General features: G+C 42.7%; 1 protein-coding gene across 2 annotated transcripts in view; it reads right to left on the bottom strand.

The window, feature by feature from the left end:
- Positions 1-16,567, bottom strand: part of LOC140738437 (proline dehydrogenase 1, mitochondrial-like) — a 54,855-nt gene that overhangs the window by 10,841 nt on the left and 27,447 nt on the right. For both annotated transcript variants that reach the window (XM_073065720.1, XM_073065721.1), the window contains exons 4-8: positions 9,771-9,920; positions 7,137-7,201; positions 4,617-4,733; positions 3,648-3,727; positions 1,020-1,101 (exon numbers count right to left, since the gene is read on the bottom strand). In XM_073065720.1, coding sequence (XP_072921821.1) covers positions 1,020-1,101; positions 3,648-3,727; positions 4,617-4,733; positions 7,137-7,201; positions 9,771-9,920 — 494 coding nt within the window. The remainder of the gene's footprint in view (positions 1-1,019; positions 1,102-3,647; positions 3,728-4,616; positions 4,734-7,136; positions 7,202-9,770; positions 9,921-16,567) is intronic.

A 16,567-nucleotide genomic window follows, 5' to 3' on the forward strand; every position in this document is an offset into this window, starting at 1 on the left:
TCTCAAATGTTGAAATGTGATTGTTGTTAAAGGTCAGTAAGGAAGCCCTCAGGTGAATGGATTCATCCCAAATTAATTTAATCTAACCATCACTTAGTCTACATGAGCTGTTCAGGTTGGACTGGTGCAAATTTACACCTACTTCAAATCAATCCAAATTTAGGAGTGCTGGAAGGAAAATTGTGATGGGCATTTGATTTTGCATTCAAGACAAAGGCCATTAGTGTCCTGAAACCAGCCAGAGAACTGGAGTGAAAATAAGCAAAGTGAATGCAGAGACAACTGAAGAAATCTGAAAATGGTACGGAACAGCACTATTCAGGCATTGAGTTTGATGAGCAAATAATCCTACGTTGACTACAAAGCCTACTGGGATTTTGTCCCCTCTAACTGTAGATTGGTAAATTCAGAGATTGTCAAAAGCCACCAACTTGCCTTGCCCAGTATCAAGACATGGAAGAGAGGTGACTTGGAGGTCTGGGGATCTTGCGTCAACAAGATTCTTGGCCCAGGAAAATGCAAATCCAACATTTGTGACTGCTCTTACTTGCTGCTGGCTGAAAATATGGAAGTTCAGACTATTCTCCTTTCTTTTTAAAGTCAAAAATATTTTTGCTTGTTCCCTTGAAAATTGTTCTAAATACTGACAACACTGGTGACCATATTACCTTCACAAATATTACTATTCTTTCAAAAATAATTTGATCCTAATATTGGTCCTTGTCACACTTTTGTTCAATTTCACCTAATAGCACACTGTGTTATGACCACTATTACTTAGATGCTCCCCCTCTGATTCATCATAACCCGAAGACAAATCCTCCTCCATCAGAATTAATACATGCTGTGTGGGACGCTCCCCCCCTACAGTTAATGATATCTGTACTATTATTAATACACAATATTCCCAAATATTTATACCCATATATTCATACACCATACAAAATAAGCCCCATTATCGAGACACATCCAGCAATCTAAAGATATCCCACACAAAACTCTGCGCTTTGGATTTCTACCTTCAGATTTGGAACCACAAAGAGCTTGGCCACTTTTGTTCGGTTATCGATCAAATTGTTCCAGTCCAAGAAGTCCACAGTGCTGAACACAAAGAAAGAGCAGATAAGGGTTAATAATATGCTATTGGCCATACCTAGGCCAAATCAGTCTTGCAAACCAAGATTAAAGGACATGCAGGTCTTTAATTTCCCCGTCGGAGATGGTCCTCTTTCGACCAGATCAATTTCTGTAATTTGCAGCCTTCTCTGCTGCGTGTTCTTATGATGACACAGGGTATACTTATTCAACCCACTGAGTTCATGATAGCTCCTCAGGGAGCAATCCCATTTCCTCTTCTCTTATTAACATAACAATTCTCTCACACAAGCCTATCAATTGCCCTTGAATTCTTTTTGCCAAATGACCTAACAACACTTGTTTTGAAACCAAAACACTCAAGGGAAATCTCACGAGATCACAGGATAAACACGCAAATTCCACACAGAAAACCTCAGAGAGGAGGATTGAAGCCAGGCCTTGTGGAACTGTGAGGCAACAACACATTTGCTGAATTTTCCGCAAAGCATACTTGTCCCACAGAACTTGCTGCCCTAGCACACATTCTCACCTGGGCCAGTCATTGCCTGAGTGCTTTCTGCTCTCTGTGCCTGTTAAAGCAACTTATCTTCACAACTGAGCGAGAGGCATCAGATTAGTCAGCTCGGCAAAAATTTCACATTTCTGTTAAAGTCAGGAGCAGGAGAAGGCCATCTGACCCTTTGCGCCTGCTCGACCACTGATCGAGATCTTAGTGGGTCTTCTATTTTCTTTGTATTTGTTCTGCACTCTCCCCACATCTCTTAATGCCTGGAAATCTATTGTCCTATTTTGAAAGGACTCAATTTGGAAACCTCTGGGAAGCTTCTGGGATAGAAAACTCCAAAGACTCAACAGGATTTCCAACCTGGGGTCCACAGACACCTTGCGTAACGGTATAGGTTCATGGCATAAAAAAGATTGGCAACCCCTACTCTAGGTGAAGAAACCTCTCATAGTGCTAACTGGACTGTCCCTTATTTTAAGTGGTTCTGCACTCTTAACTACATTAGATTAATAAAACACTATAGTTTAGTGCCGTTCTGCTCAAAGCATCTTTTCATACAAGTTCTAGCAATGGTTAGCAGTCCAATGGAGCATCTATGTAGGAGATTAATGACAGAAGCATGGAAGAAAATTAGGTGATGTGGAAGCAAAAGAAATAGACAAAAATGACATGAATAATGAAAAAAAACACGTAAGAAAGAAAATCAAAATTTTAAAGTAAATAACCTCTAACATCCACTTAGCACCTGTAGCATTGAAACTCCAGAGATTTAGTAATAAAGACCATAATGCACGAGCAGAATTCAACAATCTCAGTCTGCTCCGCCATTCCATCATGGCTCATGCCTTCTCCCCGCAAGCTCTGATGCTCTTACTCATCAAGAACCTATCAATCTCCATTTTAAATACACCCAACCACATGGCCTCAACTGCCGTTAGTGGCAATGAATTCCACAGATTCACCACCTTCTGGCTAAAGATTATCATAATAGTGCTCCCCCTCATTCCTGCTCTAGAGTTAAGTCCTTCTATTTTAAATTGTGCCCTCTGGTCCTTAGACTCCACCACGATAGGAAACATACTTTCTCTATTTAGGCCTTTCAATAGAATTATCAATAAAGCTCAGCGCATGCCAGAGGCACAGAGTGGCAGAGCACTAATATTGACCTACTTACACTTGAGTTGCTCTACCTTCCTCAGACAAATGTCAATTACTGTGGCAGCTTCCTGAAGATCAGAGACGACCCGCCATTTCCACCGGTACAATCAGAGGGGCGCAAACCGCCCACCAGCTCCTTGCAGTTCACTGAGTATCTCTCCGCGTTTCAAGTTCGGGGAGAGCCTGCACTCTGACAACAGGCATCAGGAGCTCACTGTTCCCTTGGTACCAAATACTCGGGCATTATAAAATCGCTTGTGACAAAAACTCATAATAAATGCAGTTTAGAGAAGGCACTCTGCGGCAGGCCACTTTGTTAAATTTTTAACATAGCCAGTGGGTTCCCAGATGGTGGAAGCTGTACAACAGATGTCACCTAAATCCACTGCGTTCTCCAGCAGAAGAGCAACTATGAGAGATTCACCAATTACAGAAACTCAGCGCAGCAACCCTCAATAGTGGGGGTACATTAGTAAGAAGGGTGGAGGTCAGGTTGGGTGTTGAGGAATAGGGTGAGGTTATCACGTGCAGGAGGAGTGTAACTAGCCGTCACGTTAATAGAGTTCGACCATACCTGTCAGAATACCTGGATTCTGATTGGATGAGGATACCCCTTTACGCTGGAAGAACCCCTCACGCCACTGATTGATAAAACTCGCCCACGCATTACACTTCCTGCACTCGAAAAATCACATGTCCCCCACCAGCGGCTTTTGCTCGTGTCCCAGACAGGATCTGTGTAATTAATCTTAATGTCAGTGCTGGAGGGCTACCACCCAGAAAACGGCCAGAGAACAATCTGGAAAAGCAGAGGATGTCAGCGAGCAGCACGCAGACCCATACACTGAGCAAGATGCAGAGAAATTCGCCTTAAGCCGGTGCCTACCCAGACAGTCCAATCTTCTCTCCGTTGAACCAATGAGTGATTTCAGCCAAGGTGCCAATCCCAAGTCTAGCCAAAGACTCCTAAGTCAAAGAACAAAGAGAAAGTGATTTAGGTTGTGGTGTACAAGTGGATTCTTTCTTTGACATCCCGGAAACAATCTCCTTGCAACCATTCCAACGGATTTAAAGGTGCTTGACCCTGAACTGGACTGAAGTCCTAGCAACTGGCATTAATAAATAGCATGGTACCAAACTGGTTTTATGCCTCTCTCGATACTCACACTTTAAAACAGAGTAGGGCATTGTGGTTAGTGTAATCGCTTTACAGCACCAACTGGAAGATCAGGGTTCGATTCCCAACGCTGTCTGTAAAGCATTTGACCGTTCTCCCCGTGATGTGTAGGTTTCCTCTAGTACTCCAGTTTCCTCCCACATCCCAAAAATGTACAAATGTACATCCCAATGTACAGCTCAAAAATGGGGCAAGGGTTAGTAAATTCTGGGTAGTGCAGAAGCATGGTGACACTTGCCCCAGCCCTGTCCTAACCGATAATTTGATTTGATGCATTTCAATGTACATCTGAGAAATAAAGTTTTAAGATAATTTAACATAAATTTTCACTGAACTTAAAAACCAAATTACTTTGCAATTGAGTCTTGCTTTTCAGAAACCAGCGCATGATCCCACTACAAGTGTATTGCATGCTTGTTATTGGCTGTGAGAAGCTAATTGACTTGTCCCTTGGTTTTGTCCTGGTGGTGTCACAATGGGATTGAGAAGCAAGAGCCAGAGGTCTGGAAGTACAAACTAGACCCACTGTATAGCAATAACTCTCTACAATGCCTCTGAAAGTACAATAAATGCACTGGAGTCCCTTCCATCTCATCACGGCCCAGCTGCTGAGAAGCAACCCGCTTCTTTCACCATCCCCATCCAGAACTCGCAAAGCTCTGCCAGCCACATACTAACCTGCAAGTGATCCAAATCCAGCTTCGTGTCCACGGCATCCTGGCCGGCCAGTCCTTGCTCAGCAGCGAGCTGTCGGAAGAAACTGCGCCATTTAACCAGCACTTCAGAGAACTGGAGCTACCGGGGGTGCAAAAGAGAGGAAAAAGTCAAGACTTGCAGTTAATAATGTTAGATCAGAATCAGCTGCCAATCAACTGTTGACACAGCAGGCCCCAGCCTCAACAACAAACCACCCAATCCCTATAAACTAGGTCAGTCCCAACCAAACAACCAATCCCTATCTAATTGGTGAAAGGAGGGGACAGCTTAATGTTCATTCAGGAATGTTACCAAAAGTGGATAAGACAACATGCCCTCCCCACTTCGGAAGACTGTGCCAATCACAGAATGGTTTTACTTTAACCCAACTCAACTTCATTCATAATTTTTTTTTAAACAAATTACACGAATAAACCAGCTTTTCATTCTTATGTTCATAGACAATGCATTAAGCAGTATTAAGTTAAATTTTAAAAAAGCAATACAACTACTGCCATTCACATGACTCCCTGGGGAGGGCCAATATTACAATAATTGTGCAGCTTTCTCACCAACCAAGCCCCACCCCTGCCCAATAGTGGAAAAATAGTGGTCCTTCCCACCGAGCCGTTGTGCGGCCTGGAGAACAGCCCACAGATAAGAGAGTCCTCTGTCAGGCAGCCACTTGTGATGAACCGTGATAAGGCCCCTGCATCTTCCTCCACACACACCCATGGGAACCGTCTCAACAGGGATTTTATAGATTAACGTCAGTCAGTGGACATTCCCTGATGTCTTCTATCCAGAAACATCAGATGCTACAGAACTGGACAAAATGCTTAGGCATATACCGTAGATTCCGGATTTTAAGCCGCTACTTTTTTCCCACATTTTGAACAGCTTTGAATTCTGCGGCCTTTAATACGGTGCGGCTAATGCATGGTTTTTTTTCATGCCGCCAAAAACATTTTGCCTCGTAACAGTAGACCAATAAAATTGATGAGTAGTTCATAGAGGTCCAATGAAATTGTACGATAAATCAAGCGCACTTTCACAATTAAATTATTGTAAATCAGTCATTTGTACTCACCCTCATCAACATGGAAAACACTCGAAGAAAAGCATTGTGCTGCCTTTATGGCAGTTATTTAGTTTATAATATTTTCGCTTAGTAATTCATTTGTTAGTTAAAGTTAGAACTGTTTTAACTATATTTGTTTTCTGTACTACATCCCGGGATGCTATGACATCACACCCGGTTTCGCCGCGTCTTGTGGGAAAATGCCGGTTTGCGATAAACGGGAAGGCGGGGGGCGAGCGGCGGAGCGAAAACGCTGCTTTTAAGTTAAAGGCGATCAATAACTTTTCCTGGTAGGCTGCAGTATATATATTTTTTACCAGTCGTTAGGAGATATTGGAATGTTGTTCAGTAAAAAAGTATACGCAACGTATATTTAAAAGTAGCCGCGTTACAGGCACGGTTCGAAAAAAAGCATTTGCAATATGTATTTGTTTATGTTACCATATGGATTTAATTAAAAGTTAAAAAATCCTCACGTGTAATATCTTTCTGTGTAAATATCTCATATTACAACGTGGGACACCTGCGGCCTAAAATCCGGTGCAGCCTGTACAAGTACAAAATTGATTTTCTTTCTAAAATTAGAGCCAGCGGCTTTTAATCAGGTGCGCTCTGTAGTCCGGAATCTACGGTATACACCTATGGTGCCTAAGACTTTTGCACTGTACAGTACTTGTCAATGTGCAGCGAAATGCCTGTGATTCTGGTGGGAGCAAAGGATGTTGGGACTGGTGAGGTGGAGTGCCACGGGATGGGTAGGGGGCAGTGGGTGGTGTGGATGCAAACACTCAGCCGTGAGACACCAGGCAAGGTCTTTTGGTCCCAAAAAAATACTTTATTGATCATTACAGAATGTCTCTCTAGTGCTTCCAGCTCCCTTCCCCTTTCCCGAACAATGATTCCCTTCTCCCTGCCCCCTCCCCACTCTCAGGCTACAAGAGACCCATATTAGAATCAGGTTTATCATCACTCATATGTCATGAAATTTGCTGGGTGTTTTTGCAGCAGCAATACATTGCGATACACAAGTTTACTACAGTACTGTGCAAGTCCTAGGTATGTAATTTATATATATATTTGGACGTATAAAAGTATAATATGCCCAAGACTTTTGCACATTACTGTATAATCCATATTAGGATCCATTTTATAGAGGGTGGTTGGAGCGTGATATGATCTGCTTGAAGAGATGGTGGTGAGGATATGTACACTTGAAAAGCATTTAGCAGGCACTTGAATTACCAAGGCTTTCAAACCTTTGGAAAATGTGGATAAATGGGATTAGCGTACACAAGGAAGCTTTCTCCCTCTCTCTCCCAGCATCATAGTTCCTTTACAATCCCTGAAACTATTTCACATCAGCCATTAAGCCAGTGACCCAAGAGCCCTCCAACCCTTGGAAAAAGAACCTGGGGTCCTACCAGAAACTGTGGCCTCCCAAGTGCTGTCAACTTGATGGCAGAAAATCCATCCTCGGAGCTGCCACCTAAAGAGTACATTCAACAGTCACGATCATTTGTTTCAGAGAATTCCAAACAGCAAGAGCTACTGCCGGGAACAGAGGTCACACAGCCAGCAAGGAGCAGGGCACCTGCTACAGGGGCAACAGTAATCCAGGCATGGAGGGTGCGTGGTACACAAGCAAGAGTACAAGGGGTGATTGAAAAGTTCATGGCCCAAGGTAGAAGGAGTCCATTTCAGAAAACCTAACACTTATTTTTCAACATAGTGTGTACATGTAGGAGGGGACTTAGTCCAGCGGTTGTGGAGCATACAGATCCCTTCTTTGCAGAAGTCGTCCACAGCAGGGTTGATTGATAAGTTAGTGGCCTAAGGTAGAAGGAGATTAGTTATTAACTTCAAACTTGCTGGATTACCACTCAAAGAGTTGAGTTGCACGCGCAAGTAATGAGAGCATCTTGGACCTCCAGGTGGTCCACAGCAGGGGTGGTTGATAAGTTTTTGGCCGAAGGTAGAAGGAGATGAGTTATACTGCTCTCGTTACATGCACGTGCAGTTCAACTCTGAGTGAAAATGCAGAAAGTTTGAAGTTAATAACTCACCTCCTTCTACCTTAGACCATGAGCTTATCAATCACCCCTGATGTGGACCACTTCTGGAGGTCCAAGATGCCGACTTCTACAAAGAAGGGATCCGTATGCTCCACGGCCGCTGGACTAAGTGTGTAAGCGTAGGAAAAATAAATGTGAGAGGTTTTCTAAAATTGACTCCTTCTACCTTAGGCCACAAACTTATCAATCACCCCTGGTATAACAACCAGTGAGCTGCACATTGTAAACTACAGGGGCAAAAGCTTCTGAGTAGCAGGTTGTAAAACTATAGAGTTGAGAGTAAAACAGCCAATGAGGAGCGAGACATGTGTTCCAGGATGAGAACAATACAGCTTGTGAGAAGCCACAAGGACAAAAACAACTCACGTTATATGCTAAAGAGGTGTTTAACTTGACTAACTTGCTTCACAACAGAGGAGTTATTTATCCAAAGGGTTGCACAATTTAACAACTACATTGGCTTGGAGTTGTGGAAATATATTTGACACTTTGAGATGTTTAATGTATCTACTCTTATAATATGAGACAATTGAACATGCACACCCCACGTTGCATTGCTACATGTTAAGTGTGTACATGACTGAGGCACGTAATGTTCTGATCATTGTGCAACCAAGGGGAGACTGGTACATTGTGAGGCCTTCAATCGAAGAGAAAGACTGCAGCTGCTGATTGGGTGGACTGAGCCAGGCAGAAGAGATAATGGTCAAAGAATTGAAAAAAAATTCTTGTATAAATTGTATAAAATAATTTAAAAAATGAAAATTGTAAGCTGTAGAACAGAAGCTATCTGCTATCCATTGTGAGGTGTAGAACTGGATTTACCCTTGCAATTATTGAATCCTGTTGATATTTTCCGGTTACTGAACATGTGCAACAGCTTCCTGGTCGTCAAAAAGCTATGAAGTCCGACTAAAAACTTCACTGAAAATATCTTCCTGAGGTAACTTGTGCTAAACAGTGAAGGGCAAGCAATGGTGAGGTGAATTCGGGGGATGAATTGGAGTTCCAAAGCCCACCCAGCTGGATTACTCTGGGCATCACAAGGAAAAACTCGGGCAGAGAATATTTGATTTCGATGCTCATATGAAAGTGCGAGGCTGGATCGTTCTGGGTGCTGAGCTGATATGAAGAACTTGAGTGCGGCTTTGGGCTGGTCAATGAAATCCGTGCCCAGAGCAAGTCACTGGGTGGCGTAGTCTAAGCACACTGCGTTTCGCAGGAGCGGGGCCTGGGTCCCAGTTTAAGGTGTTTTAGACACTGGCCCAGATCGGAGGCGAGAGCCAATTTCGCTCCCTCGCCGCAATTTTTACTCCTCTCTCTAGGGTGCCAGGGCCTTTCGCTGTTTCATCGTTGGGTCACTTTAAACGCCAGGCTGGACAGACTGAAAGGACAGGGTGTCAGTCCGGACGAAAGCTGACTTTGCTCGTTCTCTGCAATGGTGCTGAAGCTATGAAGATTCCTCCAGTTGCTGTGCTCTGTGCCCGCTAATATAATGAACTGATAACTGAGGCCATGGGCCTACTCCGGCATTCAAATCTGAGGACTCAGTTTTGGTTCTCTTCAGTTGTTAGCATGACTTGTATTTTTTTTCCCTTTCTCTTGTGCATTGAGTGTTGGTCTTTTATTTTTATTCTTTATTTTTCTTTAAATTAGGTTCCTTCAGGTGTTTTGCTTTGTGGCTACCTGTGAGCAAGCAAATCTCAAGGTTGTAAAATTTATGCATTCGTTGAAATAAATGAACTTGGGTCTTGAAAAGCAATAAACTTGCTTTTGAAAAGATCCACCCTTGCATATATTGTTTTTTTCTAAAGGCCTAGCAAAAGGACACACCAGAGTGCTGGAATGGGGAAAATTCTCTGCAGTTCTAGGGAAAAAAGTAATCTATTTGAACAGCTAGCTCAAAGGCATGGAACACTTCTAAACCAGAGGTTATTCTGTCCAATATTCATTCTGCAATAATATACCAGAATTATTTTGTACCTGAAGCAACGATACACTTCAAGAAGGTCTCCATGTACTGGTCACACTTGGACTCATCTGCGTAAAAGTACGTCCGAGCACTGATGACACTTTCTCTGCGGTCCCCAAACTGCCGATGAGGTTGGAATTTCTTCTCTCTTTGAACTTCTCCTGCCGGGTAAAAAAATGTCAGAACAGCCTGGAAATAACTGCCAATTATAATAAAATGCAGACAATAACTTGATCTAATCTATACATGGCAAGGACAAACTATATAACAAGTCTATAATGCAGCTTTTATTGACTACAGCTCAACATTCAACTCTATCATCCCACTGAAACTCATCAATAAGTTCCTAGACCTGGCCCTCTATACCTCCTTATGCAATTAAATCCTTGATTTCCTCACTGGCAGACCCCAGCTAGTACAGATTGGCAAAAACATTCCCTCTCTATTCACCATCAGCAGCACAAGGATGTGTGCTTAGCCTCCTACTCTCAGCACTTTACACGTATGATGGTGTGGCTATGTACAGCTCCAGTGCTGTGTTTAATTTGCTCACAATATCATTGCTGTCGGCCGAATCGGTATATAGGGAGATTGAAAATTTGGTTGAATGATGCCACAACCACCACTCACTCAACACCAGAAAAACCAAAAAGCTAATTATCGACTACAGGAGGAGGAACTGGTGGTCTACGAACCAGTCCTCATTAGGAGAACAGAGATGGAGAGCATCAGTAACTTTAAATTCCTTGGCATCAACTTATCAGCGGATCTGTGCTGGGACCAGCACATTAGCATCTCTATTTTCTTGGAAATTTGTGTAGATATCATGTCAACAAAACAAGCTCTTGGCAAACTTCTATAGATGTGCAAGGGAGAGTAACCTAACTGGTCGCATCTTGGCTTAGTGTGGAAATACCAACATCTAGGAGCAGGAAAAGCTACAGAGAGTGGTAAATGAATCCCATTCCATCACAGGCAAAGCCCTCGCCAGCATTGAGTACACTTGCAAGCAGCAATGCCACAAGTAAAGAACACTTCCCAAAGCCCCCCCACCATCCAGGTCATGTCTTCTCACAACCACTCTCAGGTTAATGAACCACATCAGGTTCAGAAACAGTTATTACCTTACAGCTATCGGGCTTCTGAATCATTCACCGTTACTCTGAACTGACTCTATGACCTGCAGTCTCACTTTCAAGGTCTCCTTACAACTCATGTTCTCAATACTATTTTTACTTTAAGTTTGTCTTCTTTTGCACATTGGCTGTTTGTCAGTCTTTATGTATAGATTTTTGTAAAATTATAGCATTTTTTCCTGTAAATCCCTGCAAGAAAATGAATCTCAGGGTAGCATACGGCAATAAACTTTTTAAGTCTACATCGTTTGAGTCGTAGTTCATTATTGTCACTGAAAGCAAATCAGATAGTCCAACATCTCACCCTGTTGTCATTTCCCTCTTCTGAAGTATACAGTTAATTCCCCTTTTTAATGCCTCACCTTCATGTGTCAAGATGTTCCAAAACCAACCACTTCCACATAACAATTTCTGCCTCACATAACCACTAATTACTTTGTTTATTGACCTTACAGCCATTAGTAATATCTCTCTGTTATCGCACATCCTTTAGCCTTCTCTGCTCAGTACCCTAACCACTGCTTCATCAGTATAGCAGTAAATAGAAGACAAAACCAGAAAGCAGTCTGAGAAACCTTGTCCAAAATAATTATAACTCTTCCAAAAGTGTGGTGCCCAGATGGACTCACTGAATGGAACCAAACCAGTGTTTGCTATGGATTCTATTAAATGGTTTTAAGCCCATGAATTTCTGTATCTTGATTTTAAACAACCCTTCCCCCTTCAGAGAAAACAGTGACTCGTGCCAAGTTGAAAAACCAAAGAGAACAATATTACAAAGTATCTGAACCTTAAATGCTGCAGGCAATTTGAATAATATAAGCAGCCAAACCAGTGCTGTCAACCAGTTACAGCTGACAATATTATTACCCTGGATGAAGAAAAGCACACTTCAACTTATAATGTAAGCACACATCACCCTAAGCATTGGAAATTATCAAATGTATTTCAAATCAAATCAGAAAATGCTGAAAATACTCAACAAGCCAAGCAGCATCTGTGAGGGGAGAAGCTTATTGTTTCAGGTTTGGGACCCGTCATCAGAACATTAGTTAATCGTTTCCCTTTCTATAGGTGCTGCTGACCTTCTGAACGTCTCCAGCATATTCTGTTCCTATTTCAGATCTCCAGCAGCCGCAATAGATTTAAAAATATATAAATATACACACACACAACCCTGAGATTTATATTGTGGGCATTACTCAACAAATCTATAAAATAGTAACTATAACATGATCAATGAAAAGATCAACCAGAGTGCAGAAGACAACTGTAATGTATTATGTGAGTATTCGTAGGTCAGAGTGCGTATGACGTCAGAATGCGGGGGTTTTGTAAAATGGAAGTCTGGTGAATAAACATGTGTGTTTAATACTGCGGTGTCCGAGTCACATTAACACTACATGGCGTCAGAAGAAAGTGGAAAGGAAAGGAAGAGAAGACACGTAAAAAGATGTCTCAGTTACAGCCACCGTCGAGTTTAAGCCTACGAGGGAATATTGCTGAGAATTGGAAGGTACGGCTCCAGCAGTTTGAGCTGCTTTGCACCGCTAGTGGCGTAGATGACAAGATGGAGAAAGTGCAGTGTGCTACGTTTCTGCATGTGGCAGGAGCAGAGGCAATAAAGGTTTGCAACACGTTTGTCTTCCAAGAGGGTGAGCGAGATAAAATTGAAGTGTTGAAGAAAAAGTTTCAAGATTACTGCGAATCGAGAAAAAACCTACCGTACATTCGACACATTTTTTACGAGGGCTCAAGGACCGACAGAGACTATAGACGCCTACGTAACAGATTTGAAGAACAAGGCAAAAAACTGTGAGTTCGGACAACTGCATGATTCTTTAATACGTGACAGGATTGTATGCGGCAGACGAGATGATCATGTGAGAGGCAGGCTATTGAGAGAGGCGGAGCTTACATTGGAAAAAGCGATTGATATGTGCCGTGCTAGCGAGATCACGTCGAGTCAGGTTAAAATGCTTAATGAAGAGACTGAAGTATACAAAATGAAAGCTGTGAAAACTGACAAGAGTAGGACAAAGCCAGCTCCACAGGATAATCAGAAGGAAGTTAACTGCAACAGATGTGGTTATAAACATGGATACAGAAAATGTCCAGCCTTTGGTAAGACATGCAAATTATGCAGAAAGAAAAATCACTTTGCAAAGATGTGCAAATCGCAGGAGCAAGCAAGGATAATGCATGCTGTGGAACAGAGTGAGTGCAACAGTGATATGTTCAATGGAACAATTGCAGTGGAACAGGAGGTATGCATCAAGAATATTGATAATGCAGAGATGGATGTTGAAGATGAATGGACTCAAGATCTGACAATAAACAGGAGGAATGTGACATTTAAGCTTGACACTGGGGCAAAGTGCAATGTAATGTCAGCAGAAACATCCAACTCACTGGACATCAGAGGAAAACTTGGAAAATCCACCTGCAAGCTTGTTGGATATTTTGGCCACAAGACAGCATCATTGGGAAAGAAAACACTCACCTGTGTGTATAAAGGACAGAAACACAAGATAGAGTGTGAGATTGTGCAACAGCATGTTTTGGCAATACTAGGCAGAGCAACATGCATAGAGCCAGGCCTGGTGAAGCGAATCTATGGTGTTGAGAAAGAAAATGAGTTTCTCAAAGACTTTGCTGACTTGTTTTCTGGACTAGGATGTTTACCAGGGAAACACCATATCCAGATTGATCCAACTGTTGCACCAGTCGTGCATGCTCCGAGGAAGGTTCCAGTAGCTCTCAGGGATCGAGTAGTGGAGGAGCTACACAGAATGGAACAGATGGGAGTCATAACGAGAGAAGTAGAACCGACTGACTGGGTGAATAGTATGGTGACAGTGGTCACAGAGAAAAAGATGAGGATTTGCATGGATCCACAAGATCTCAACCGAGCCAACAAAAGAGAGCACTATCCGCTGCTCACGGTTGAAGAGGTTGTCTCCCGTATGCCTAATGCAAAATACTTTTCAGTATTGGATGCAAATCAAGGTTTCTGGCAGATCAAGCTGGATGAAGAAAGTTCCAAATTATGCACTTTCAACACGCCCATAGGGAGATATCGTTTCCTGCGTCTACCCTTTGGGATTTCTTCTGCATCAGACGTATTCCAGAGGTCAGTGGCACAAATGATTGAAGGCCTGGATGGAGTGGTCAGTATCATTGATGATTTGCTGATATGGGGTGACACCATTGAGGAGCATGATCAGAGACTGAGGAAGCTCCTGGAGAGAGCACGTGAATACAACCTAAAATTGAACAGAAGTAAATGTAGGATCAGAACTACAGAGATCAAATACATAGGTCATGTACTCAGCGCTGATGGGCTAAAACCAGATAATGAAAAGGTCAGGGCTGTGGTACAGCGACCACCACCCAAAGACAAGCAAGGACTTTTGAGGTTCATGGGCATGATACGGTATCTTGCCAAGTTCATTCCCAACTTATCGGAGGTCAGTGCTCCACTTCGAAAGCTACTAGAGAGCAACACTGAATGGCATTGGGAAGATGAACAAAAGAAAAGTTTTGACACATTGAAGCAGTTGGTTACCAATGCACCAGCACTCAAGTTCTATGATGTCAATAAACCGGTGACAATGTCTGTGGATGCCAGTTCGGAAGGAATAGGAGCTGTAATACTGCAGGATGGGAGGCCTGCGGCATATGGATCACAAGCACTTACAGACTATCAACACCGATATGCTCAAATCGAGAAGGAATTACTCGCCATAGCTTATGGGTGTGAGAAGTTCCACCAGTATGTATATGGCAAAGAAATCCAGGTTGAGAGTGATCACAAACCACTTGAGAGCATCTTCAAAAAGCCACTTCATCAAGCTCCTATGAGGCTGCAAAGGATGCTTCTCAGGCTACAGAGGTACACTCTCACAGTCACCTATAAGCCAGGAAAAGAACTGCACATCGCTGACGCTTTGAGCCGTGCTTACCTCAAAGAGCAAAAGGAACAGTTGCTAGGAAGAGAGCTGGAGGTCAACTGGGTTACACCTCAGCTACCCATCTCTGAGGAGAAGTTGAACATGTTCAGGAAAGCAACTGCAGAAGATCCTGAAATGCAAACGCTAAGAGACATTACAATGAATGGATGGCCAACAGAAAGAAAAGATGTTCCAAAAGAAATACAGAAATACTGGACATTTAAAGAGGAAATTAGCTATGCATCAGGACTAATGTTCAAAGTGGCAAAACTCATCGTACCAAATCAAATGAGACAGGAGATGCTCAACAGAATTCATGAGTCACACCTGGGGATAGTGAAATGTAAAGAAAGAGCAAGGGACATTCTCTATTGGCCAGGTTTGTCAACTCAGATAGAGGACATTGTGTCTCAGTGTGCTGTGTGTAATGAAAATAAAAACAGCAATCCAAGAGAGCCTCTGCTTCCCCACCCACTACCAGGAAAACCATGGGAGAAGCTTGGCACAGATCTCTTTCACTACAATGGTGCAGAATATCTGCTTTGTGTGGACTACTATTCAAAATATCCGGAAATCACCAAGTTAAGTGACACGACCAGTCAAGGTGTCATAACCGCAATGAAGTCAACATTTGCAAGACATGGTATTCCAGTTATTGTCGTCAGTGACAATGGTCCACAATAGGCCAGTGGTGAGTTTAGAGAGTTTTCAGAAAGCTGGGAATTTCAACATGTTACTTCCAGTCCTGGGCACGCTCAGTCTAATGGACAAGCAGAAAGAACTGTACAAACTGTGAAGAACATGCTCAAGAAGGCACAAAGCAGCAACAGTGACCCGTACATTGCTCTGCTTGAATACCGCAACACATCGATTGAAGGTGTGGGGTTCTCTCCTGCACAGCTGTTGATGGGACGTCGTCTGAAGTCCAAGCTGCCAACATCCACAACTCTACTGACTCCTGAAAGTAATGCTCAACTACATGACAAGCTAAAGTACAAGCAAATAAAGCAAAAGAGCTACTATGACAGACATACAAGACAGTTACCAGATCTGCATATAGGTGAAAATGTCAGAATACAGAGAGGAGACACTTGGCAGCCAGCTGTGGTTGTGAACAGGCATCAGCAACCAAGATCCTTCATAGTTTGCACGCCAGATGGAAGAGTCTACAGGAGGAACAGGAAGCATCTGCTGAAGACAGGTGAGAGTGTGTTTCCACATACAGATACACAGGACATTTCCACGGATACAGACATGGAAACAAACGACACCAAGTGAGGGGCGTGACGAAACCCCACGACGCAATGACGGTGAAAGTTCGGCGCAGACAGACTGAGGTGGAAATGCAGACACAGAGGTTACTCGAGAGACTGACTCTGAAGGACAAGCACAGTCACAGTTCTATCGCACAAGGTCTGGGAGACAAGTCAAACTTCCAGCTAGATACAGAGACTAGATCTACCTACAGTCTCGCACAGTTTGAGACAAAATCACATGTTACAAGTTCCAAGGTGTGAAATAAAAGGTTTATTAGTCTATGTTAGTAAAAGAAAATATACTGCTGTTAGTATTGTAAGATACAATGTAGAATACAGTATAAGAAGTTAATATTTTTATTAGTTTATGTCATGGCTGTTGTAATGTTAGAAAGTCATACCTAGAGGCATTGTTTTGGTAATTCAAAGTATTGTTAAAAAAAACTTGAGAAGGGGGATGTAA

This window comes from Hemitrygon akajei, chromosome 14, assembly GCF_048418815.1.
Source record: "Hemitrygon akajei chromosome 14, sHemAka1.3, whole genome shotgun sequence".
In the NCBI taxonomy this organism is placed as follows: domain Eukaryota; kingdom Metazoa; phylum Chordata; class Chondrichthyes; order Myliobatiformes; family Dasyatidae; genus Hemitrygon; species Hemitrygon akajei.